Source organism: Gavia stellata, chromosome 33 (genome assembly GCF_030936135.1).
Source record: "Gavia stellata isolate bGavSte3 chromosome 33, bGavSte3.hap2, whole genome shotgun sequence".
Taxonomy (NCBI): Eukaryota; Metazoa; Chordata; class Aves; order Gaviiformes; family Gaviidae; genus Gavia; species Gavia stellata.
The window spans coordinates 4,030,744-4,056,201 of record NC_082626.1 but is presented as its reverse complement, the minus strand read 5'-3'; the positions used below and the strand labels follow the sequence as shown (position 1 = coordinate 4,056,201).

Sequence of the window (25,458 nt, the reverse complement as noted above, 5' to 3'; positions counted from 1 at the left end):
TGAAAGGCTTTGCTGCGTAAAATAGTCACTGAAATGTCATTTTAAGTGCGGGTCATCAGATGAGATATGTCTGCATGGCTTTTCTTAACAGAACAAAAATTTTGAGTCTGCTCCCAGACTTAAAAAGAGCACAGGAATTCCAAGGAGTTTCATGATGGAGGTGCAAGATCCCAACACAAAGGGTGCTATGCTGACAAGCACTGGAAAATACGCAATACCAACTATTAATGCGTAAGTATGGCATTAGTTGGACTGACCAAAAAGTGAACGAGCGAAACCATGCGTGAATGCCTGAGTGGCAATGCAACCAAGTTGGCCAGCCTCTGTAGTTACAGGGGAGGAAGCATTGTCATTGTGTCTTAACCTTAAAATCGGTGATACTTTCTAGTACTCACATAGGGTGGTCCTACTGTTCGTGCCCCTGGAAGTTGGTTCAACTTGTGGTGTGCTAAGAATCTGTATTTCTGCAAAACATTTCAGTCGTGTTCACAGCGGAGTCGTTCTCTTGGAAAGCTCGTTTTGCTTCTCTTTTATGTTTCAAAGGCTTCTTGCAAAATTTAACACAGAGCTGCTGGACTGAGATTTCCTCCCCCTCTGACTCTTGTCAAATCCCATGTGTGAAACAGACTGAGGTTTTCCTGTTGCTCTAAACTAAGAAAATACTACTGTGTGCTGACAAGAGTGGCTGTTTGAAAATGCACTTGGTCGCACTTCTGCTTTTCTGTCGTGGATCTCCTTTTGTAGAAGCTGCACCGTAGACTTCTTCCATTTATAAAACGTAATTATTCGGAGACTAACTTCATCCTGAGCCTGCCATTTACATTTAGCCTCTGGCAAAGGAGTGGTGGGATTCACTTCACCTGATTTCTAGCTGTCAAAAAATGATTTTTCTAGTCTGAGCTCATCTCTTAGTTGATCCCAATGAATGGGAGAGTTCTGCAGAAGGAAAAGTGTTCCCCCCTCCCTCTTCCAGTATTGTGGCTATAGGAAAGTAGTTTAAACTAAATGCCGACTTTTTAGAAGCCAAATGTGGAGTGAGCAGAGTTCCATCTATTATCTGCCCTTTGATAAAAGCTTGGAAGAGTTTTCCTTTACCCATCTCTGACTGGTTTCTTTTTCCTTCCCCACCTGCCCTCTAGGGAAGCTTATGCTAGAGGAAAGAAGGAAAAGCCTCCCTTTTCACCAGAGGAGCCCTCCTCCTCCTCCTCCTCCTCAGATGATCCCATTCCAGATGAGTTGTCATGTCCCGTTTGTAAAGATCTAATGACTGATGCAGCTGTTATTCCCTGCTGTGGAAACAGTTTTTGTGACGAATGTAAGTGTTACTCCCATGTTTGTTATTTCAAAACATCACGTCTGATCTTCTGAAAGCAGAAGTAGGAGATAACGCCATTACTTTGTTGCCAGTTCTACTTAATACTTAAGTATCCCCTGAATAGGAAAAGACTCCTCTTGCATAAAGGGAAAAAAAAAAGGCAGAAACCTTTTTTCCCTTTTTACATATCCAGGTAAATCCTCTTTACATGCAGAAGGACGAGTATGAGAAGAGTGCGTAATTGTGCAGGTGGTTACAGTATTAGACATCGAATGCATTTAGTTTGTTGACAGCCCTTTCTCTCATACAAAATTAGATAGCCAACTCTGGTGACTCACTGTGGTCTGCCACAAAGGGCATTTAGTTAGGCATTTAATCCACATTCTTCTCCACGGGACAGTTGCTTAAGACCTTCAGAACTCAAACCTACTAATGCTTTTTTGAGATGTGTTTTATTCAGGAACCTTGAGGTTGGTGACTTCTCATTGTACTAGCTAGCGGAACAAAGACTAGTCGAAACATCAAGACACAGCCTACTCTACGACTTCAAATGTTACAACAGTGAAATTTCAAAACTCTGGAGTGATTTGCTGCATACTAGAAGTTATTTACATTACTGAACATGGAGAGCTTCATGCTCTCAATTCAAGACCATATTCACCCATTAATCATATACGTGTTTTTATACTTGGCTAGAACCCCCCAAATTGCCTTAGTTTGGCTAAAACTATTCTGATGATTTTAATGATTCACAGGTATTAGAACAGCATTACTGGACTCTGAGGAGCATATCTGCCCAGCGTGTCATCAAACCGATGTTTCTCCTGACGCTTTAATTGCCAACCTGTTCCTACGCAAGGTAACACGATGCCTTTCACAGAAACTGTTTGTAAGAAAAGGCTATTTGTAAAAAGCTGAAAGGGAAGAAAAAGAGCTTAAAAGCTGAAAGGGAAGAGACAATCTGGCAAGTTCAGGTCCCACTTTTGTTTAACATGATTGCCTCACTTTCAAGTTTGGAGCTAACACTGAAGTACTTTAAATACAGATACTCCGAGTTACCAATCATTAGTATCAGGGTTTAATGTGATGTGTTCATATATCTGTACGTCCATTTCTTTTAGGCTTGATAGCATTTACAGGAAGACACAAGCAATTTTACTCTGTGCAGGCCTTTGTTCGTCCCTCTACTGAAGTTTCCTATTAGCTTTTTGTCAATGTTTTTCTGCCTCTAGGCTGTGAACAACTTCAAAAATGGAACTGGCTACACAAAGAGGCTCCGTCAGCAGATTCAGGAGCCACAGCAGCCGCCACCACCTCCACCACCGCTCCTGACTGTTACACCTCCTGCTGCTCTGGTGAGTGCCGCTGAACTTTCTAAATCTTCCTCTCTGTCAGCCAGCAGTTTGTTGGAAGAGAACGTGAGTTTTATTTCAAGATATGCAGTGTTTCTTGTATTTTAGTAGAGCTTATTTTCCGACTGTTTGCATTGATTCACAAGGGCTATCAGGTTCCTGTACCAAGACAACCAGCATTACCAAGCCTTCTGGGCCCCCAAGGACAATCAATACCCACCACTGGTAAGTAACTATAACTGTAGAATTTCTTTAAAAAGATGATCTTCAGAGAAACTGAGTGGGATTTTTTTTCTTTTCCCTCTCCCCACTCCAAAAGGTCGCCCAATGAGTGCCAGTACAATTCGCTCAGCAGGTGGCAGACCGGGCTGGGAGCTGTAAGTATTCCACAGAAATTCAATATATTACGACTTGTAACCTGTTAAATGAGGCCGTAAAACATAGCTTACACAACAGCTGGTTTATAATGCAAAATGTATGCACAGGTCGTTGTGGAGAGTACAAGTGGTAATTCATTTTTAAATGGCTTCATTTGAATTGGCTTTAACAAAGGGGATCTGTGCTTGCGGTAAGATTATTGAAAATAGAACTCCAGTACGTGACCGAAAAGAGGACTCTGAAAAATCAACGCTCTTTGAGGAAACCATAATTACATATGAAAATGAAATACAATTAAAGGGTCAGGTGGAAAGCCAGCCTTTCGATTACTAGCTGAACAGGGATGAAGAACTTGATTTCCCAATAGAAGTCACCCTCCAACATTCTTTTTTTAACAACTTAGTTGATACTGATTGAGCAAAGTACTGGAAGAGTCAACGCTGTCGTTTTATGGCAATTTTGAATTTCTTCTATTTAGTCATCTCAAATAGCCAAGCTGCTTTCTCTCAGTTGGAGAGAGAGGAGTCTGTGGTATCTATTATTGCAGTGTCAAGTTAGTCCTTCCTTTTGGTATGTATTTGTTATAGATAGCTTGTCAGGGTGTATTGTGTTTATAAAATCTGAAAGATAAAACAAAAGTTAAAAGAAGTTCGAGAGAAGATTAGTTTATATCTGTGCAGTACTTTGAAGATCAGAAGTGGGAAGTATTAAGCATATCAAGGAGTATATCACCGCAGAGGAGCGGTGGGCACTCGGCACATGGGAGATGGAAGTGATAGTGATAGTGCACTGTAGCCATTAAGACTTGCTCTTTTTGCATCTTACTGCAACAAAAATGATTTGCACTGCATGTAGCTGCGGAGTAGTGAAAAATGTGCGCGTTCACGTGCCAGTAGAGGCCCCGCTACACCACCGTAAATCAATCAATAGCTGTGGGAGATGGATCATGTGATAGAAGTGAGTGGAAATAGACTTACCCTTCCTGTATGATTTTACACTAACAAAGAGCTGCTCTGTCTTGTAAGCAGAAACTTTTGCAAGTTCTGCAATTTGCAGTAGCGTTATGCCAGCAGCTGAAAGAACCTTTGACGTAAGCATGTGGAGAGGAAAAAAGAAAACAAACCAAATTTGGGAGGAAAAAAAATGGGGAGAGTGACTGTTTTGAATTAACTTATCTTTTTTGTCTGTGTGTGTTGTGGTGTTTTTAAGGCCCAAGTCTCCCTGTAGTGCTTCATCTTCCTCTACAAGTTTGTATACCTACTCCAAGTCAAGATCCGGTTCTTCCCGCTCTCGCTCCTACTCTCGGTCATTTAGTCGGTCCCCTTCTCGCTCCTACTCACGATCGCCGCTGTATGCAAGAAGAGGCTACTTTTCTCCAGACAGGTTTGGTCCACCTGGGACCAGACAAGAGAATTCACCATATGCTCGGGGACGGAGGCAGGATTATCCTGGTGGGCAGAGCCACCAAAAGTGTAATATAGCTGGAAATTCCCCTGGAAAAACTTCTGGAAGAGAGAGGCATGGCATCAAAGATCCTACAAAATCAAAAGAGAAGGCGGTGGAACATCGACTGGGAGGTGACAAAGGAAATAAAGACAAAAAGCACCGGAAGAGAAGAAAAGGGGATGAGAATGGAGGATTTCCCAATGCTGAGTGGTTAGAAGGAATGAGAAAACCAAGGGAGCCACTTACAGCAGAAGACGTGAAAATGGACTCTCTGTTCATGCTCCCAAGCAGAGATGATGCCACCCCTGTGCAAGGTGAGCCTATGGAAGCAGGTTCTATGGCTTTCAAAGCAGCACCTGAAAAGGAGAAAAAAGAGAAGGATAGGCCAGAAGCAAAAACTGACAAGACAAAGCGGAAAGTAGAGGTGGCTGTTCCTCCTAAGACAGACAATATAAGAAAACCAGCAAAAGCCTCCCAGGAGAAGGTGAACACCGATGGTGACAAATCCCCTCCAATGGAACCTGCTGTGAAAAAAGTGAAGGAGGAGCAGCCAACCTTAATGCGTTTCTGTTCTTAATTCATCTTCATATTCTCTCTTGCAAAACATTTTTGAACTTGTGCATGCTCTTCATGTTGGAAAAAAGCACACAGCATCAATTAGCTTTTCTCAGTGTTTAGCTAGAGCTGCCAGCCTTTCCAGAGCAGCGCTCTGCTGTAAAACTTATTTTTTGTAAAGAGAGCAAGAGAAATCACACGAAAACATCTGCCCCGTAACAGTCCAATTAAGTAGAAGCACCAAGGACTGCAACTGTGACTTTCAAGTAGCTCAGCTGGGCTAACAGCGAGATGTTCAGATAAGCTTAGTGCGCTGACTGAGACCATGTATAATTAAAAGGGCAGCTTTCTCTCCAGATTTCTTATTTGGGAATCCATAAGCGTTGATTATGGATTAATGGAATGGTTTAGTTGTAGTCCAACACTATTTGTTAATTCTGATCTGGGGATTTGCTGTATTAGATAGTACTTTGACAGTGCCGTTTAATTCTAGTTTGACTGAGTTTAGAATGCCTTTAATCTTAGTAATACAAGTCACTTTGGTTTTTACATGTAATAAAAATACTCAGACATGATTTCAAACAATAAAACAACATACAATAGAAAGAAACCTGATTTGTTATGTTTTGAGTTAGATGTGTTGTCTATTACAAGGCATGTCAGGTCACTGGAAATGAACTTGATTGGTCAATACAGTAGACAGCCCCCTTTTACATTTGCTTTCTCTCTCGTATTGAATGCATCAAAGAGCTCCAGAAGGTAAAGATCAGAAAAAAGCTGGGAAGGTAAAAATAAAAAGAAACAATAGTTATTCAAGACATAAACCTCAGAAAATATGCAACAGTTTAGTTACAGGAGTATAGCATATTGGCGTGTTTGACTAAGAAAGAGCAGAAGGTGGCTGACAAACTCAGGGCGCAGCAAGGTTGTTCCCTCTCCATGTTTTAAGGTTTCTCAATCCTTGGAATGAGACTTGAGAGTCCTCTATGGTTTTTTCCTCCTCTAGCTCCAAAGTAAGCTCTTTATCACTTCATCGTAACATGGCTGCCATACAATTTTGAAGAAGGAAGGATTAAGGGTGAAGAGTGAATGAGAATTTTCTTTTTTTTTGGGGGGAGGGGAGGGGGGAGTTGGGAGTGGAGGGTGGGTGTTGAAGGGAAGAGCTTCTTTTTTCTTCTCCAGCAGTCTTAGCGGACGTTGGCAGGATAAATCCTTTCATTGACTTCTTTATGGGTTATTATTGAAGCTGACGTAAAACCTAACTTGGAGGAAATCATACAAAGGCTTCACCCACGCGACCCGTTGCACTGAACTCCAGAGGAGAACGGAGTCCATGCTTCAACAACCATATAGCTCAGCTGGGTGCTGATAGGGGTCCTCCTGCACCTCCTTCAAGAGGAACAGCACCCCATTGCTTCCACTGACAAGGTATAGCCATACGGATGCTCCAAACCAGGCCTTGGTTCTGCTGTGCAAAGGGACAGGGCTAAACTAGTTTAATTCCCTGCATTTGTCTTTAATAATACCTTTAATTCATTTCATATCCCTTCTGTTTCCTCCCAGTCCTGTGTTCAAGAGCTGTCCCAGGTAACGCTCAGCTCATTTTCAGGAGAACGCTGGCTAGAAATGAAATGAGGTTCTGCAGCTACTGTGCAGTCCTGCAAACAGGTATTTACGTGGTTAGCTTTCTGCATGACAGTAGCACACACAGAACTACAGGGCTATTTTTGCAAGCAGCAGAATACGATATGAAGATGTGGGCCTTTTGGCATGCTTACACCACAGTCACAAAAATGGCTTTGAGAGAAAACATCTAGAGCTCCATGCCAGCTGGTTTCCTGAGCTCAATTTGCTAAAAGTTAGCATGGGCAGCATGGGAAAATAACGGAAGATTGGCGAGGAGGATTGTAAACACGCTCAAGTGACCTGCAGCTGGGCTGTAGAAAACTGCATGGGTCATAGTAATTGTTGTTTAGCCTTGTGTGTTGTTGCACCCTGGCTAACACAGGGTGCAGATAAGGAGGGGGCCCTGTGGAGCCAGGACAGCCCTGCTTGTGGTCAGCAAAGATAGCAAGATAACAAAAACATGAATGGTTCTTTGTTTCTTCAAAAGGCTTCGTGTCCGATAACTGACTTTTGCCTCATTACCGGTGAAATGCACACTACAACTCACCCCCCTGCATATGCTAGTGAAGATTATAGAGGTCATGCTAAACGTATGTATGACTATAGCACTCGTCTCTCCACCCACATCATGCTACACGTCACATATGCGGGGTGGGGGGGGAACCTCGTAGTTTTGGGGATAAAAGACGGAGAAAATGATTGTTAAAGTGGGAGAGAAGAACCTCGATACCTGACGGACCAGTCGACGGACTGCATTCTCTTCCTCCACCCCAGGCAGGGACGCCTCTCTGGGTACACGCTACGCCTCTCACCCTCTGGGTGAAAGTTATCCCCGGGTTGTTGTATCACTATCAAGTTTTCTAGCAATATTAACCTTAACTAGGAGCACTATTGTAGTTAGTGAATTTATCAACGGCAATTTCGAATCTGTTTCTGTCGCTCTCAATAAAATAACTGATTTCAATTTTTGTGGATCTGCTCAGTGAAAGTCCTGGGACTCTGACAGACAAATTTTGAAAGTACATTCCCTTAAACGCAACAAAGCTGAGGGCCAGCAACAGCTTTCAGTGCTGGCACCTTTAGAGTAGGAGCAATGGCTGGACTTTTGCAATTTCAGTGATGGGCTCTGGAGAGAGTGAGCAGGAGAGCGAGAGGATATTGGGACCTTTAAGAGTCCAGGCAATCACAGAGCCCAAGAGTTGGTGGTTCATTTAAGAGGTTACCAGAGGAAGGTGAGGGCCAGCAACAGCTTTCAGTGCTGGCACCTTCTACGTGGGAGCAGTTGCTGGACATTTTCAGTTTCAGGGCTGGGCTCTTGTAAGATTGAGAGAGAGAGAGAGAGAGCACCTTGTGACTGTTAGGAGGCAAAGCAAGCGCTGAACCGCAGTGTTGGTTGGCTGTGAAAGGCCTACCCAGGGAAGGTGAGGGCCAGCAACAGCTTTCTGTCCTGCAACATTCCGTGTGGGAGAAGTCACGGGACATTTTCCATTTCGGATCTGTGCACTTGCAAGAGTGCGAGATTGTTTTGGGACAACTATGTGGCTAGGCACGTGAAAAGACCCAGTTTTGATGGGGCTTTGAAAGGGCTGCCAAGGGAAGGTGAGGGCCAGCAACAGCTTTCAGTGCTGGCCCCTTCCATGCGGGAACAGTCTCTGGACATTCTACATTTTGGATCTCAGCTCTGGCTAGAGTGGGATATTATGTTGGGACTGTTAAGTGGCTAGGAAAGTGAAAACCCCCAGTGTTGCTGTGGCTTTGAAAGGGAAGGTGAGGGCCAGCAACAGCTTTCAGTGCTGCCTCCTTCCGCGTGGGAGCAGTGGCTGGACGTTTTCAATTCTAGAGCTGTGCTCTGGCAAAAGTGAGAGAAAGAGTGAGGGTTCATTAGGTCTCTAGGCAATGGCAGAGCCCCAGTCTTTCTTGGGCTGTTAAAGTGCTGCCAAGGGAACGTGAACGTTAGCAACAGCTTACAGTGCTGCCTCCTTCCATTTTGGCAAAGTCGCTGGATGTTTTCAGTTCTGGAGCTGGTGTCTGGTGAGAGTGATAGAGAGAGTGAGGGCACCGTTAGGTGGTTATTCAAGCATAGAGCCCAGTATTTAGAAGGGCTCGTAAAGGGCTGCCAAGGGAACGTGAGAGCCGGGAACAGCTTTCAGTGCTGGCACCTTCCGTGTGGGAGCAGTCACTGGACATTCTTAATTTTGGTGATCAGTTCTTGTCAGAGTGAAAGAGACAAGAGAGCGTTGCGAACATGAAGTGACTAGGCAATTGCAGAGGCCCAGGGTTGCTAGGGCTCTGAAAGGGCTGCCAAAGAAAGGTAAGCATCAGCAACAGCTTTTATTCCTGACACCTTCATGTGGGAGGAGTCGCTCGTCATTTCCTGTTTTGGAATCTGCCTTCGCTATAGTGAGAGAATGTTGGGAACGTGAAGTGGCTAGGTAAGAGCAGAGCCCCAGCGTTGTTGGGCTGTGAAAGGGCTGCCAAGGGATGGAGATGCCCAGAACACTTTCAGTGCTTTCAGCCATGTTGGCTGTCTGTAAGCACCTCCCTGTCTTCAATATGTCTTCATAAGTCTTCCAGGAGGATGTGCTCCATGATCTTATCAGGCACGGATGCCCTGGAGGAGTCTGCAGCCCTCCTCAGCAGTGAGCCTCTGCAGGAGCATGGCAGACGTCTGCTGCCTGCAGACTTGACCAGTACAGCGAAAGCCCAGGACAAAAGGGCCAAACCTGAGCTGATGCCTCTCCAGGCTTTCAGCTTGACAGAAGAACTGTCAAGGGCCAGTTCTGCATCTCCTCGTATGACCCTGAGCTCTTCTACCACCTGTTGTTGCGTGTGCTGTGTGAGGAGACCTACACCCACCTGGCATATGTACTGGCAAAGATCCTCCCCACGGTCAGTGAGGGGCTGCTGCCCTTTTGACAGCCCCCCCCAATAAAGCCTTTTCTATCTCCACCTCCATGTGCTCGGGCGTCTTTGTTGGGGTGCAGGGACAGGGGCTTGCCCTGCGTGCCAGTCCCTGCAGCCCCTGGAGGCCAGGCCCAGTCTCATCTGCTAGGCACTGGGCACTGCCAGCCTGCCTGATGCAAGCCAGGGCCTTGCGTGCCAGCCTCACCTGCCCTCCCACCCTCTGTCCCCGCAGTATTTATGATGCTGTGTAATCAGCTGGAACCACCGTCTTCTCAGGCCATGGTAGTTTTTTTACTCCACCTTTTCGGCAAACATTTAGCTACGTGCGGGCCAACCCCTGTAAGCGTGTCTGAAACTACTCCAGCTCCAGCAGCCGGGGATACATTTACACGCAGGCCGGCAAATCTTAGCACCCACAGCCCCCTAGACCCATCCCAAACCCCCTCCCTTCCTCCCTGCAGATCCCCATGACCCCACAGCTGCCCGCCTACTCTAGTGTCCCACAGCCCCTATGGCCCCCACACCCCTCCTCTCACACCACAGCTGCCCAGCCAGTGCCCTTCTCCCTCCCCGTAGCCCCACGGCCCCGGTCTCCCGCACTCCCCATGCTCCCATCTCTGGTGGCCCCACTGCCCCGTGCACCCCTGTCCCCATCCCAAGCGATGCTGTCCCCATGGACCCGCTGCAGGTTGCACCCCATCCCGTGGGCTCCGTCTAGCAATGTCGTAGCCAGTCCTTTTGTCTCCAAAGCCCTATCCCTGCTGACCCCACAGCCACCTTCCATCACAGCCCCAGCTGCTCCCTGCCAGCTTCTCCAGCCGCTCGCAGGTTTTGCTACCGAGGGGAAAGGCCCTGCAGAATGGAGGCCGGAGTGACCCAACCTGCCAGCTCCTGAATGCAGTGCCACTGCAAGCAGCCACTCACAGGTTTTGCTGAAGCATGTGGGTCACTGTTTCCTGCCACGTGGCCACAACCTTTCCTCCTGGTGTCCTGTCATGTGCCGGCAGCCGCGGGACCATGAGCAAGTGAGAGACCACAATCGTCTTGGGAGCCTACAAGAACAGTGTCTGCCTGGGCTAGAGCAGAGAACGTGTCTTTATTTTCTTCCCTTCCCAAGCTGAAGTAGGCAGGAAGCCTACATATCTTGAATGATGGTTTTCTGCAATCTAAATTTAAAATACCTGACCATGAACTTTGCTGTTTCATACATCTGATGGCATCAAAGCATGAAGGCTGGAGCCTGAGAGATATGTTAAGGAGGCTTTCGGCCATAGGTAGCTTGCTGGAGTCAAGCTCCACGCAGTCACGACCAGCAGATCCAGCCCTCCAGCTGGACGGGCTCTGTGGGTGGGCTCTGAGCATGAGGCTGGTGGTGTCTGTCCAGCCACTTTCAAAATGCGTGTCTGCCTCCTAGGGAAGAAAATAACCACAGCTGGCATTAACTGAGCTTCCATTTTGGCAGTTTCCTTGGAGAAAGAGCCAAATCAGCCCAGACGTTGAAAAAGCTGCAACAAATGAAGTGCTGGTGGGTCAGTGCGATGCAGTTCGTGGCACTGCTGCCTGTGGGGATCAGCTTTACTCTTCAGGACTGTGAGTAAAGGTCGCTGATGACTTTTTAAATGAATTCTGCAGGCATTTAGTGAAGAGGAAGGCTGTTGCTGATGAAGCTGATGTGGGTAAGGAGTTGGCTGACCAGGAGGCCATCGGACACTAAAAGGCAACTACCTCTCTTTAAGAGCCCCTACGTGCCTGGAAGATAGCTGCAAAGGACTGAAGATTTTGCTTTTAATATGACCACCTGAGAATGTTGGTGTGATGAGATTGCTGATGCCACTATTCCGACACAAAGGAAGTTTGTGGGGTTTTTTTTTGATTCATAAGAGACATGATGAAAAACAGCTAAGAACTATGTTTTGAGTTACACTTGAAAAAAAACTGGTAGCCCATTCATTTTCAGACCATGCTTTCCTCTTTGCAAAGGACTCCACAAGGCAAAGGAATGGGATAAATGAGGGAAGAGGTGAGGCTGCACTACTTTCAAATGTCTACACATTGCTGTGAAACTGTGCACAAGTACAGCGATGAATTCATAGGCTTTTTAAATATTAGTCTGATTGACATATGGGAAAGAGGCAGGCAAATTCAGCTCTCACTTCCAGGGTTACCAGTGGGATTCTAAAGTCAGAGATCCCCCTGGCAGTTCTGCAATATCTTCTTCTCCTTTACTCCCAATGATTCAAACCCAGTTTTGTATTCATAAAAGAAGTTCATGAAGAACCAAAGTTAATTCACTCCACGGGTAATTGTCCTGAGTGATTTATTAAGCACCCTGACTCAAGAAAAAAAAATCCAAGTCTTTAAAAAGAGGTAAGTCTTTTAAAAGAGTTCCCTTTTTGATCACTGACCTTAATAATTGGAAGCTGGCAGCTGGGAATTACAGAGACAATGCGGATAAGGTGGCTAACGCCTTTGAAATTACGATTAAGACACAGGATCCTGATTGGAAAGATATTGAGGCCATTACGCAAGTATTGTTTGATAGTACTGAAAGGGAAATGATTCGCAAAGCGGATAGGGCCCAGGTAGAAGCACAAGTTGCTTCCGGGAATCTGCAGGGAATGGTGGAAAATCACCTCCCCTCCACAGACCCGAACTGGGATCCAAACATGGATGGGCATAGACAGCTTCTGACAAAGTCTCGGAAATGGATCTTGTTTAGTATTCAAAATGCATCACCAAAAGCTATCAGTTGGTCTAAATGATACAAAATTAAACAGGATCGGAAAGAATCCCCCACTGATTTGATGCATAAACTAAAGGAAGCCGCCCGTAAATATACTACTATTGATCCTGAGTCAGAGGAAGGTAGAAATCAGTTAGCTCCCCTGTTTATAGGGCAGTCCGCGGATGACGTAAGAAGAAAATTACAAAAATGACAAGGAAATGATGCCTGTCATTTGGGAAAATTATTAGACGTGGCTTGGGTTGCATACAGAAACAGGGATAGTCAGAAGGAAAGAACAAACAGCAGATTAATAGCAGTGTTAGAAGAAAATGCTCGGGGTAAAGAAAAAGGATTATACCAAAGAAGGGGACAAGGATGAGGAGAATCTCCCGGGGACGTTTTGCAGGCTAGACCCCATTTGGGAAGGAATCAGTGTGCCAACTGAAAAAAAGCAGGGGCATTGGAAACGGGAGCGCCCTTTCCGGAAACAAAATTCCCCTCCGAACCCTCTATTCTCAATCAGTGAAGACTGAAGGGAACCGCAGGAATCTCTCCCAGAGGAACCTCGGGTTAAAGCAAAGCTAGCGAACGAGAAAACTCAATTTTTGGTGGACACGGGGGCTACTTACTCTGTTTTAAATACACCAGAGAGAGAATTAAGTATTAAAACCAGAAATGTTATGGGCGCAACTGGGATTCCTGAAACTCGGCCACTCTTTAAACCCCTACAAACGAAATTAGCAAAACAATGGGTCACCCACCCATTTTTATACTTGCCAGATTCTCCAAAACTGTTACTGGGGAGGGTTTTACTTGAAAAACTAGAAGCAGAAATTAAATTTAAGGGAGGTGAAATAGAGATTTTAATTCCAGAAGCTAAATATGTGGAGGCGGCAGCCTTGTTGTTACAGGATATAGATCCCAAGAAGGAAAAGATACCTCGAGAAGCGGAAGGTGCTGTGATTCCCTTGGCATGGGCTGGAGAGATCCCAGGCTTCTTCCATCTTCCATCTTCCATCGCTTGCTCATGAATTTTCATGTCCTTCCAGTTCTCCCTGGTTTAACACTTGCCCAGCTTTACTCTGCACAGAGACACAAGATGAAACCCCGTTCAGCCATGTGGCAACATGGGCTCGAATGAAAGAGCACGCGTTCATTCACAGATGAGTTGCAGCTCAACAGACTGAGAAGCAGCGAGGTGGAGAAAGGCAGTTCTGAACACACACACACACACACACACACACAGACACACACAGACACAGACACACACACAAAGACACACACACACACACACACACACAGACACACAGACACACACAGACACAGACACAAACACACACACACACACACACACACACACACAGACACAGACACAAACACACACACACACAGACACACACACACACACACACACACATATACACAGACACAGAGGCAGCAGGGCTGCAGCACTTGGGCAGCTCTTCCCATCCAGTCACTTTTCGGAGCGGAGCGGAGCGGAGCAGAGCAGCCCCAAGTGAAAACTGCCCTTCTTCAGCACTTTCAGGAGAAAATGGCATCCATTTGCTCACCTTTAGAAGGCAATTTGCACAACTCAACATTGTCTTATTCTTACTGACTACAGCTTTCAGGCCATTTGCATTAACTAATGGCCCTCAAAGCAGCAGTTTAGGAATTCAGGATCTCATGGGCAGGTTTGAGTATGCAAATCTGACCAAACTCACTAACTGACTTCAGACACAAGCAGGAGCAACTGACACAATTTCAATTAGAAATTGGACCGGGTCTTTGAGACAGACAGGGCCGGACTCCTTCCAAATATGTCTTGAGGAAACACTGCAATTCTCAGGTGCATCTCAACACAGGAGACTCGGGACATGTTTACGGGAGGCACCGGAGCATGTTACTCCTCAGGGAAGAGCATCCCGGTCTGCCCTCGCAATTGAAAGCAACATTACTGGGGCAATTAAGGGACTGCAGAAAGGCAGACCGTATGCACAAAAGCTTGCTCTCGAGTCTAGGCAGCTCTACAGTTGTTGAAACTGGCCTAAAAGACATAGCAGGAGCTGCGCTGCGCCTGGTCAGCCTGCACCTCTCTCTCCCGTGCTCCATCACACAGTACAAGCTGGCAGCAGCATTTCTGCAGGTTTCTCACTGAGCTGCACAGAAAAACGCATCCTCAACATACAGTCGGAGACACTAGTATTACCACGAGTGATGGTGACTGCCAACTTCTATGGTGATTTCCTACAGCCCATCTAAGGTACTCATGGCATCGGAAACAGTGTTGGAATCACACACTCGCCAGCTTGCAAAGTTCGGAGCACCGCCGCTGAAAGCTGGCGATGGGACCTGGCCTGAAACCCTCTCCTCCTCGAGGCTCAACCCTCACCAGCTGAGAAATGCTGAGACGTATGAAGTGAGTATTTCACGGAACTTGAGGGGAATTTTTAACAGGTACCTTTGTACATACAGCTGTACCTTTGTGTCCGTGCGTGTGCGTCTGTGAATCAACGTGCGGACTCGATAGCCAGTATAGTATTACCATTTCAAATCTGTAATCAAGCTACTCTTCTGATTTTAGTAAATTCAGGGATTTTTATACCACTAAAATGTCAGAAAGCTTTACAAGCCTTTTTATCCTATTTTATACTTTTACACTTGTTCCATAAAACCATTTTCCACTCTCCAGCTTGCCATCTCTCTCTATGCAGAAAAGTCCTATCTGCCACACTTCATCAGCTACATAGGATATGGCAACCTTTCAAATACATCAGTATTTATACAAGTAGAAACTTTAAAATGCAAAAAAGAAAAAAAAAAAAGAAAAAGGGTGGTGGGGGAAAAATTATTTTCTACCTTGACTGTTAGGTTCTTAAGCTGCCGGTATTTAACATTAATGTCTCTGTATTTCAAGGTCATGACTGCATCAGTTCTGCTATTTGTGGACATCAGTGAGAGATTATTTGCCTTTCACCAGTTCAGACGTTCCACCTCCACTTCTTCCCCGATTTGATTTTTGCTTTTTTTAATGTTTAAAAGGTCAGAATCTGCCCCTCCAAGGTATAAGGGGCAAAAGAGCACATTTTAAGTGAAATTACATTACGCTTCCCTTGATTTAAATACAAAGTTAGCTCCACTGGTACATTCATCCACAAGAACCTTAACAACTCCAACTTCATAGACACCCATAAATTATTTTTGTAAACAGCACATTACTAAACATAGTGCAACAATCTAGGAAAGAGAAAAAGCATACACACAATCAGCATTTCCCTTTTTCACTAGAAAATGAAAATCTCTAACAGCAGATAAGCCTGGACCCCAGGTGGCATATGGCTTATGAAATGCCACCTATCTGGACTCGACTCTTGAAAGCAATCACGCACTAAGGAAAATTCTGGGCTGTTATGCAGAGGTTTCACTAGAGTCTTGGCAATTTAATTTGGGACGTGAAAGGTATTTGCACTACAGTATACCATGTGCAGTAAAAAAAAAAGGGCTCTTGCAGTTCGATTCCAACGCTGCGTCCTCAAACAAAATGAGGCTGCTATGTTTGAGGAATGTGGATGGAAATCTCACCTGCCATCTCAAACGCACGCTGTGGCTTTTCTTCACTTTTTGTCACTTTCCTCGGGCTTGGTAAATCTTTTGCAGAGTCTGAAGCAAAGGCGTACAGCTTTTTCCTCTTTGTAACAGCGGATGTCTGGGTTTTCACAGGTTGGTTTGCTGGGGGGGCACCACTTGTACCCTGGATTTGCCTTCATAAATACATCCTTGTACCAGAAAAGAAAAGGAAAATTACCAGTCATGACATGGTACTATCCACAGGGCCATAGAGTGCATGCTTGTAAGAGGATTTCCTATGGGAAATAATCCCATGGGAACCTATTTTATTCTCAAAATGCAACAGCGATGTTTTCCAAAACCCTTGCTGACCAGCCCAAAGCAAGATTTTTGAACGTTAACAGCAAAAAAAGAGCACAGTTCAGTGTCTTAAATGCGCTGCTGCGCGAGGTGGAGAATGGACGAATCAGAGGAACGTGCCACACATTCCAGCTCCAGATGTTTGCCTGACAACTGGTAGGGGCGTACAGCACTGGCTGCTGTGGGAGGCTACCCAGTACGGACCAGTGCCGACCGCAGGCAGGAGGAACCCAACACCTTCCCAGGCACTCAGCAGCTCTCGATGGCAGGACACGACCAGAAGAGCTCTTTTATCCTGCAGTACATGGCAGGGCAGCTGCAGGAAGTGTCTTCCCTGATGGCACATGTTCCCACCCACCCGGCTGTCACCAGTCCCAGCTACAGCACAGAGAAACACTGATGTTTCATGCAAATGCCTGCTCAGAAACACACGCGGAAACACACACCCCTGCAAAACCACTGGCCGAGCGCTTGTGGGGAGAAGTGTTCAGCTCTGCCACTGAACGGCAGCAGCCTGGATTCATCAGGAAACGATCCCGACTTCCTGGATCTTGCTGATGCAAGGACGTATTTCAAAATGAAGTCTTTTCTAGCAGGGGAGAGAAGGCTCGAGCAAGAATAATCTGGCTGGTAATTTTCCAAGGCAGCTGACTATTCCCAGTCCCTCAAGAGGGCAGTTGCAGTGAAAGCCCTGTAAGAGTTAACAGAGGACCACAGTGCTCCTATTCTTGTAGTCACTAAACATGCTGGGGCCACTCCCGGGGGTTCTGGGAGTCAGGGTGCCTGGTGACTGTGGCCGGAGAGGTCTGTCTCCGTCTCCTTCCCCTCCCCAGCTCTCCGGTCACTCCCGAGGCTGACCTGCGGGGCCTGGCTCCAGCTGACCGGGACCCTATCGCACCGGGCGGTTTGAAGCTCCCCACCACCAGCCCTGGGCGCCCCCAGCCCTCACCTCAGCCGGGCCACAGCTGGAGCAGAGGCTGTGCCTCCCGAGAGAACACGGCTGCGGGGAAGCCAAGTGTGGGGAAGTGGCAGCTCCCAGCATGGGCTGGGAAGGAACATGGCCGCCTGGCCACCCCATGCTCCAGGACTACGGCTCCCAGCATGCCCCGGGGCACCCCTTCCTGCTGGCTGCCTCTCAGGGACACCGTCCCCTTGCCCAGCCCCGCCCCTCCGCAGGGCCCATGGCCGCCTGCCCCGGGGCTGCCCCAGCCCAGGCCCAGGCCCAGGCCCAGGCCCCTGAGCCCCGGTGGAGTCGAGAGGAGGAGAAGAGGTGGACAGAGCAGCGGAGAGGGGTGGGGCAGGGCGGTGGGGTGGCAGGAGAGGAACTGGAGACAGACAGAGGGATGGGAGATGGCCATAGGGGAGGAGAATGACAGAGGGACAAGGAGGGCAGGGAGTGGAGGAAGGAAGAATACTGGCACGGCAGCACCAGGCAGCTCCAAAAATCATCCTGCCTGCACTACCTCGAGCACTACCAGCTTAATTCTGGGCACTTTTCCCTCTTCTTAGGCCTGCTGGTTAAAGAGTCAACGTCAAGAGATGGCCCAGGATGGCAGCAGGGCCAGCGGTGCTGCTTTCTGGATCCTGTGGTGGCGGTGGGCAGAGAGACAGGTGATCAAATCCTGGGGCCGAGTACGTGTGTGGGGCGTCAAGGTCAGCCCTTCCTGCGTTTCCCCAGCAAATCCCCAGCTGATGCCGGCCGCGTGCTGCAGCCCCGGTGCGGTGCCAAAGCTCAAGGAGCTGGGCATTTCTGGGGGCACTGCACCCTGCCGGGCTCCACCGCCGGCTGCCGGCTGCCCTGGGCTGCCTCCCATTGTCTCCAGCTCTGCTTTCTGCTATTGCCGGGGGCACCACAGAATGTCTTGCCCCCTCCCCACAGCTGTCCTGACCCACGTCTGCAGCTCGTACGTGGTGTCCACGACACACAGCTGATTTCAGCGTGGCAGGTCTCTCTTGTGGCACCCTGGGAATGGGGACAAAGCAACCCCTATCCCATCCCTCCCTTCGAATCTTTGTCCCCAGGGTGACCAAGTGGAGATGTACCGTGTGCTGGAGAGCGTCCTGCAGGGAGGTGAGAGCCAGCTGCAGAGTAACGCTGAGACCCGCCTGACAGCAAAGTCGCCCGGTGGCCGCAGAGCAGCCCGGGTGAGCTGGTTCTCTTGGAGGCCAGCAAAGCAGCCTTCTCTCCACCCATGGTTTTGGTGAGAGATGGAGCAGCGCAGAGATGTTTTGCAGGCTTCCAGGCCTGAGGAGGGTTTCCCAGTGCCCTCGTGAGAGATCCTGCTCCTGGGAAGCGCCTCCCCATAGAGCAGAGGCCGTATCCAGCCGCCTGGAGCTGGGTACAGCTGCCCTGAGGGGTCTCACAGGGAGGACAGGGTCATCTGCCTGGTGGCTGTGGCCATGGCTGGCCAGTTCAAAGCTTCTGAGTGCCTCAACCTTTCTTCCCGGGAGCATTTTTCAGGGGGAGAAGATGGACGCTGGGGATGTCCTGGTGGCTTTGGCTACAATGTGCCATGGTTATGGGGTGACAGGATTATGTGGTTCCAGATTTTAAGTGAGTTAGGATTAAAGCGTGTTATAGTTACGGACAGAATCTGGGTTTGTTGGCCCTGGGTTCCTGGGGTTAGGTTATTCTGCACGGTCTTTTTTGCGGCGAGTCCTTTTTTCAGCTTGTTTGACATTTAGGGTTTGGATAGGGGCCTTTGGTTTGTGTACCATGTTTCTTCTGGTTGTGTTTTTGCTGTTCTGGTGGATTGTGCTGTGTTTTCTGTCTTGAAACCATCATTTCTGGTCTAATATATCTACTGCAGGTCAGGCAGTGTCACTTCTGGTGCAGTTCGACTCATTTCTTGCGAGTTGGTAGGTAGGTAGGTAGGCAGGTAGGTATGTAGGTATGGAGGACTTGCGGTCCATGGAGAATGACTGCTAGACGACTAACAGGCAGTTCTGGGGAGGGGTGAGAGGACTTCTGGCCCATAGGGAATGAGTGCCAGAGGGCTACGTGTACTTCTGAATTTATGTGGACTTCCAAATGCATGGTCATTTCTCCTGCCGTGAGGAAGAGCCATGGGAAGACACCAGCCACACGGAAGGACAAGAGTATCCCCAAGGGTCCGTGGCTCTTTGGTTTTTGCTTTTGAGTAAGAAAGCTGCAAAGAGGCTGCTATTGTTTAAGTTTAGAGACATTTTGTGAAGTCCTGGACTGAGTATCGCATGACTTGAAACATTGCTGAAAAGATGGTGGAGGTTTGTCTGCATGTTCTGGGTGCTTTGGGTTTGAACATCTGCTCGTGGCGGTGACTTCATGCAGTCCTTAGCTCCCCTCTGAAGGCACCACGTGTGCTTAGGGCAAGGTTCATCATCCACGATAGTGGATGTGAATCCGTATTTCAAATGGATTTCTTGATCATTTTGAATTTGGGGGGGGCAGCTTCTTCTGAGGTCTGGTTCAATCATCTGTGGTTTGGCCTCTTCCCGGGGCCGGTGAGGAGCTCGTAGGGGGAGCAGGAGAAGGGTCAGTGCTGCTTTTTCCACATTGGTCACTTGTACTAGAGTTATCATGGTTATCTCCCATCCCCAGTTTCTTTGCAGGCATCTCTTTAAGCCACTTGTCTGTTTAGTGAGGGGTAGTGGACTTAACAGGAGACCTTTTATTCCTCATTAGTGCCTCAGAGGTTTTTCTGTCAATTTTTTTTTTTTTTTTTGCTTGCTTTTTATTTGCTGTGTTTGATTTAAAAAGCTTATTGTAGCTCTTTGTGTTTCTGTCCTTACAGGAAGTCTCTAGTATTTCTACCCAGGAGGGAGATGTCCAGAAAGGACTGTCCTTGTACCCTGCTGTCAGCCTTCAGCCTAGAGAAAGGTCTGGCAGTGGTGTATGCTTCACGGTAACCTAACTGGAATGCATCTTAAGTGGGGACCCTCTAGAGTAGAGAAGAGAATGTGAGAAACATTTCAGTGATACGCATCTAGTGAGGATGTAAGTACCCACTTTCACTTCTTGGGGTGTTCTTTGCATTCTTTGGCAATATCTACTTAAAAGGGTACCTCAGCAAAAGAAGAAGAAATCCCTTCCGATTTCTGTGTCTGACTAAAAGAACTAACCGGGTCATACGGAGGACTGATGTGAGGAGCCCTTTTTCGGCATTCTTGGGCACCTGGCTTGTCGTGCTTTCCCTGTGCGTAGGGTGGTGCTTTGTGCATGGCACTGGTCTGTGCTGCTGGGTCCCCATCCCTGTTGGTTGCCAGATGCGAGGCACAGGGCTTGTCCTTGTTCAAAAGTACTTGTGTAATTTGAGAATCTGTCAACATACACTTAAAAATGAAAGTCTTCCTTGTGCACTAGTAGAGAAGCAGTGTGGAGGGGTTTCAGGGCAGTGCCTGTGAAAGAGCTATCAGGAGATCCTGTCCCTTGACTCTCAGATGGGGCAATGAAGGGTTTGAGGAAGTCACGGGTGTTTTGGTGTTCACCAAATCAGGGGTTTTTTTTCTTTTGTAGCTTCTATAGCTTATGTTTCTTCTGTAGGAGAGCTGTGAGGCTGGGAGGAAAGACTGTGGGTAGGAGGGAATGTGTTTAGTTATATATCAAAGGAAGAGAAAATATATAGCTAAGTAAAGGTCAGCGTAACTATTCAGAGGTTTGGCTGAATGGATTTGCTTGCACTTTTCTTGTCTTGCAGTTCATGTGTTGGATCACGAAAGACGGCAGCAGACGTAGACACTAGCTAAAACCCCTTTTTGTTGCCAGCCATAGGACCAAAGAAAGTGCAGGGTTGAGCTCCGATCGCTCTCTGTGTGGATTGTGTCTGTCCTCAGCCACGCACGCAGGAGTTTTCACATGAGGCATGGGACTATTCCAGGCCACAGTGAGCAATCAGGATCCAAACTCTGTTTTGTTTAAGGCAGTTGGGTGGAAATGTGTGGTTGGAGCCTTCTTGGTCACTCACCCTTTGATTTCAGTGCTCTCCTGCAGTCCAAATCTTGCAGTGTTTTTGCTGAGGTATAAAAATTAAAGGGATAACGCAGATTGTCCTCACGCACATACACACCTTCTCCGCAGCTCAAGGTGAACAGACAAAACCTCTGGGGGTACCTTGTTTTATTAAACGTGTATCGGCTATCCAGCATCAGGGGACTTGATGTAGAGCGAGTGGCTGCAGGTGCCTGGGCTTGACCAGCGTCACCTGGAAGGGAAAAAGGAGAAAAAAGGTGACCATGGGGACTTGTTCGCAGGTATGTTTATTTGTCATTTCATAGAATCAGAGAATCATAGAATGCTTTAGGTTGGAAGGGACCTTGAGATCATCTAGCTCCAACCCCCTGCCATGGGCAGAGACACCTTCCCCTAGACCAGGTTGCTCAAAGCCCCGTCCAACCTGTCCTTGAACATGTCGAGGGTTGGGGCATCCACAACTTCTCTGGGAAACCTGGTTCAGTGTCTCACCACCCTCATGGTAAAGAATTTCTTCCTAATAGCTAATCTAAATCTACCCTCTTTCAGCTTAAAGCCATTACCCCTTGTCCTTTCACTGCATGCCCTTGTACATTGCTGTGTGTGCGCCTTGGAGCGTTTAGCTCGCAATGCTTCCTCTTCTCCTCCCCCTCTTCCTCTTCCTGATCATCTTCCTCCACCTCCTGTTCCTACTCCTCTTCATTGTCATTCTTTTAGCCTTCCTGTCCTCCTTCTGTCTGTCCTACTGCTTGTTCTTGCTGTAGTTGTCCTCATCCTCCTCCCCTTCCTCCCCCTTCCTCCCACTCCTCCTCCACAACTTCATCCTAATCCTTCTTCTCCTGTTAGTCGTCTTTATTCTCCTATTCATCCTCTTGCTCATCCTCTTCTTGTTTCTCCTCCTCCTTCTTGTCTTTCTCCACCTCCTCCTCCACCGCCTCCTCTTTGTTCTGTTCCTTTTCACCCCGTATGTCATCCTCCCCTTCTTTTTTTTCGTCTTCCTCCTCCTCATATTCCCGTTCCTCTTCATTCTCCTTCTCCTTTTCCCTCCTCCTTCTCCTCCTGCTGCCCCTCTACCTCCTCCTCCTCCTCCTCCTCCTTTTTCTCCTCCTTTTTTAACTTCCTTATCATGTTTGTCCCCTCCTCCTTTTCTATAGCATGTTCTTCTGTCTTTGGTTCCTCCTCCGGCTCATCCTTTTCTCTTCCTATTCTTCCTCCTGCTCTTGTGTCACCTGTTGTGCCACCTGTTCCTCTTCTGAGTGTTCCTTGTGTTCCTCCTCCACCTCTTCTTTCCCCTCCTCTTCCTCCTCCTCATGTGCTTCCTCTTCCTTCTTTTCTTTCTCTTCTTCCTCCTTGTTCTCATTGTCTTTCTATGTTCCTCACCCTCTTCATCCCGTTCGTCCTCCTTCTGCCGTCCTCTGCTTCATCCTGTTTGTCTTCCTTCTTTTTCTCCTCCTCCTGTTTGTCCTCCTCTTAATTCTCTGTCACGGGATGATCACAAGCTGGTTGGTTGGGTGCCTGGGACTCAGTGATAGAGAAAGGGATTCCCCGTTTAGAAATGGGTTGCCATAGGCCCTTTTCTCATGTCAGCGTGGGAAAAACGACAGGCTGCCATTGGGGGTTTTAAAGGGTTTGTGGGTTGGAGAGAGCAGGAGAATGAGCTCATGCCACTGGGCATCTGGTGGGTACCTGCCCATTATTAAAGCATTGTTATTTAAGCGCTGTTAGTTTTGGGTGTGTAGGGCAGGTGGAAGAGCCAGGCAACTCGGTGAGGTTCACGCCATTCCCGTAGAATTTTATGTGTTGTATCAAGGCAGAAAACCTCTGCCCCACAGGAGGGGAAGGGGGCATTTGTCATTTCCTCCACAAATTAGCCCTTGGAGGAGAAGAGGGAAGAAGTGCTGCTTGATTTTCTAGATGGTGCTCTGTGTGCTGCTGCGCCTCCCTGGGTTGTGACGGGGTCATCACAACCTGGTTGGCCGGGTGCCTGGGACCTTCAAGGCCCGTAAGGAAGGAAGAAGTCAGCCTGGCGCCCAGGAACCTTGAGGCAGATAGGGAGGGGGAGAAGAAGTCTGCCTGGTGCACGGGACCTTCAGGGCCTGTTGAGGAGGGGAAGGGGGACTGCTAGGTGACCAGCACGGTCACAGAGCATGGCCGTTTGCCTCATGAAATGGCCTTCGTTATGCTAACCATATTACCAGGAGTCAGGAGCAGGGGTTACCGGTCACAAGTTCAATTGTTAATCGCCTTTCTTAAGTACTTGGACAGCAGCAACGCAGGGCCCAAATACCAGGTTAGGCTCCAGGCCACTGCTGTTATCCTGGTTCTCCCAGGCAAGGCACAAGCAGAGATGTATCCCTGCCTGCATCTTCTCTGAAGGGAGTGCAGCAGCTCTTGCCCATTCCCAAGGCACTGGGTGGCTCCAGCCCATACAGCGTCGGAGTCAGTATAAACTGTGCTGGCTCCAGCTTCAAAGGCTCGGGTGATGGCCGGGGACTCAGCTCATTGGGCGGAACCTTTTATTTCCTCAGTTAACTCTGCTTTTCCATCCGCAGAAATGGCTGTGGCTTTACCGAACCAAAGACCATTTTTCAAGTGGGCACTTCTGTCTGTGAACCACACTCTGAAAGTATGACTGGGGTCGAAAGAGGGAGCATCTTGCATAGGAGAGGATGGTGCATCGCTCTCATATTCTTGCGGCAGTCCTATTTGAGGTATGGTTTCAGTGGGAGCCCTTTGTGAACAATCATTTCCTGGGAGGACAGCGCGATGATGGAGGTAAAGGGTCCACTGCTGAACGGTGGGCTTCTGGGCCAACCCCAGGGGCAATTCTTGGCCTTGGAGGATAATTGTCAGAATGGGGAGAGGGATGTTGTCACGAAAAGTTTGCAACTGGCCCGTGCCGTCCGAGGAGAGAGGCTAGGACACAAAGTTTAGAATTGCAAGAGGCATTCTCAGTTCAGGCACATGAGGTGTCCCAGTCAAATTGGGGCACCCCGAATGTGGTTTTACACCTGGTTCTTATGCTATTTCAAGAATTCAGGTACAACATGATTTGACCAATGGCTACTGAACACACCCATATACTGTTGTTTTGCAAAGCAACTCTAAATCTATCGCATCGTCATCCACCTGCTTCTTCCTCAATCGAGACATCCCTGAAGTCGGTCTCGCTGCAGTTCCTTATCTCTGATGCCAGATCATGGGAGGGTTTCCCAGAGGTGTCGGAGGGGCTGGGATGCTGGCGTCATCTGGGCAGTCCAGGGATACCCTTTCTTCTTCAGGGTGGGGGCTCTCCTTCTCCTCCACGCAATGAGCTGGGGTCCTTCAGTCATGCTGACGGAACCATGGCTGTGCAGTACACAATGTCGACTAGATACATCTTAAGAAAGGTCATACAATTTCATACTCTAAAGACTATTTTGTACAATAGTTAGGGAATGAGATTTCCCTAACAGTCCCTCCTTTTCTTTTGACCATCAGGGACACACTACACTATTCATTAAGTCGTAAGTCGAGTTCATAAGGTAACACAACAGTGTAAACACACATGTATAATTACAAAGCAAACCAGGAGAGTGGATACACAACCCAAATCCTTTTAGTTCACAGTCCTCCACCTAAGCCTGGGAGCCAAGAGGTTAGCCACCCAAATAGATTTAGGGGAGATCCCTGCCTTACTTCATGTAATATTTTTAAATGAGTCTTTATCTTGTTTCTGTCAGTTTCCGTTTTCTGGTCTTGATTTACATAAAACTCCAGCAGCTGTTAGGCAATAATGCACATACTCTGTCCTGGACTTCTAAAAGGTGGTCTAGGGCTAATCGAGTCTATGTTACCACTGGTGATAATAATTTGCTTTCTTCCTGTAGGGCTGTAATACTACCTGCGCTTTCATTAGTGGCTTTTTCTAATTCTCTTGACGCATTTGCAGTAGCTGGCTGGGGCAGTGACAGGCCCGGGGCTGACAGGCGGTGACCCCGACCGGTGATAGCTCTCCCCTCGGGGTGCTTGGCGTTAGGAAGAAGATGGCGGGGCCGCCTCGGTCACGTTAGGTGGGCCTTTAGTCATAATGCGCTGGGTCGCATGAGGAGGGGGGTGTGGGTGGGCGCGGTGTGCCATTGTGCATGCGCAGTGATGTGCTAGCCACGCCCCGTGCAGTTGTCGGCCGGGAAACCCCTCTGCGGAATGTTGAGGCAGGGGCTCCGGCGTCGCCATAGCGAGCGGTCAGGCCTGGAATCGCTGTGTGCAAGGGAGGGAGCGGAGGACAAGCCGGGGGCTGCAG

The 25,458-nt window shown here is 47.9% G+C and overlaps 1 protein-coding gene across 1 annotated transcript; it reads left to right on the top strand.

The window, feature by feature from the left end:
• The first annotated feature begins 151 nt into the window (after nt 1-151).
• On the top strand, nt 152-20,949 carry LOC132320044 (E3 ubiquitin-protein ligase RBBP6-like). Its single transcript, XM_059832147.1, has 10 exons — nt 152-231; nt 1,140-1,315; nt 2,071-2,174; nt 2,548-2,670; nt 2,814-2,892; nt 2,987-3,044; nt 4,255-5,026; nt 9,424-9,561; nt 18,251-18,373; nt 20,905-20,949. The coding sequence occupies exons 1-10, from the start codon at nt 152-154 to the stop codon at nt 20,947-20,949; spliced, it is 1,698 nt and encodes a 565-aa protein (XP_059688130.1).
• The last annotated feature ends 4,509 nt before the right edge of the window (nt 20,950-25,458 follow it).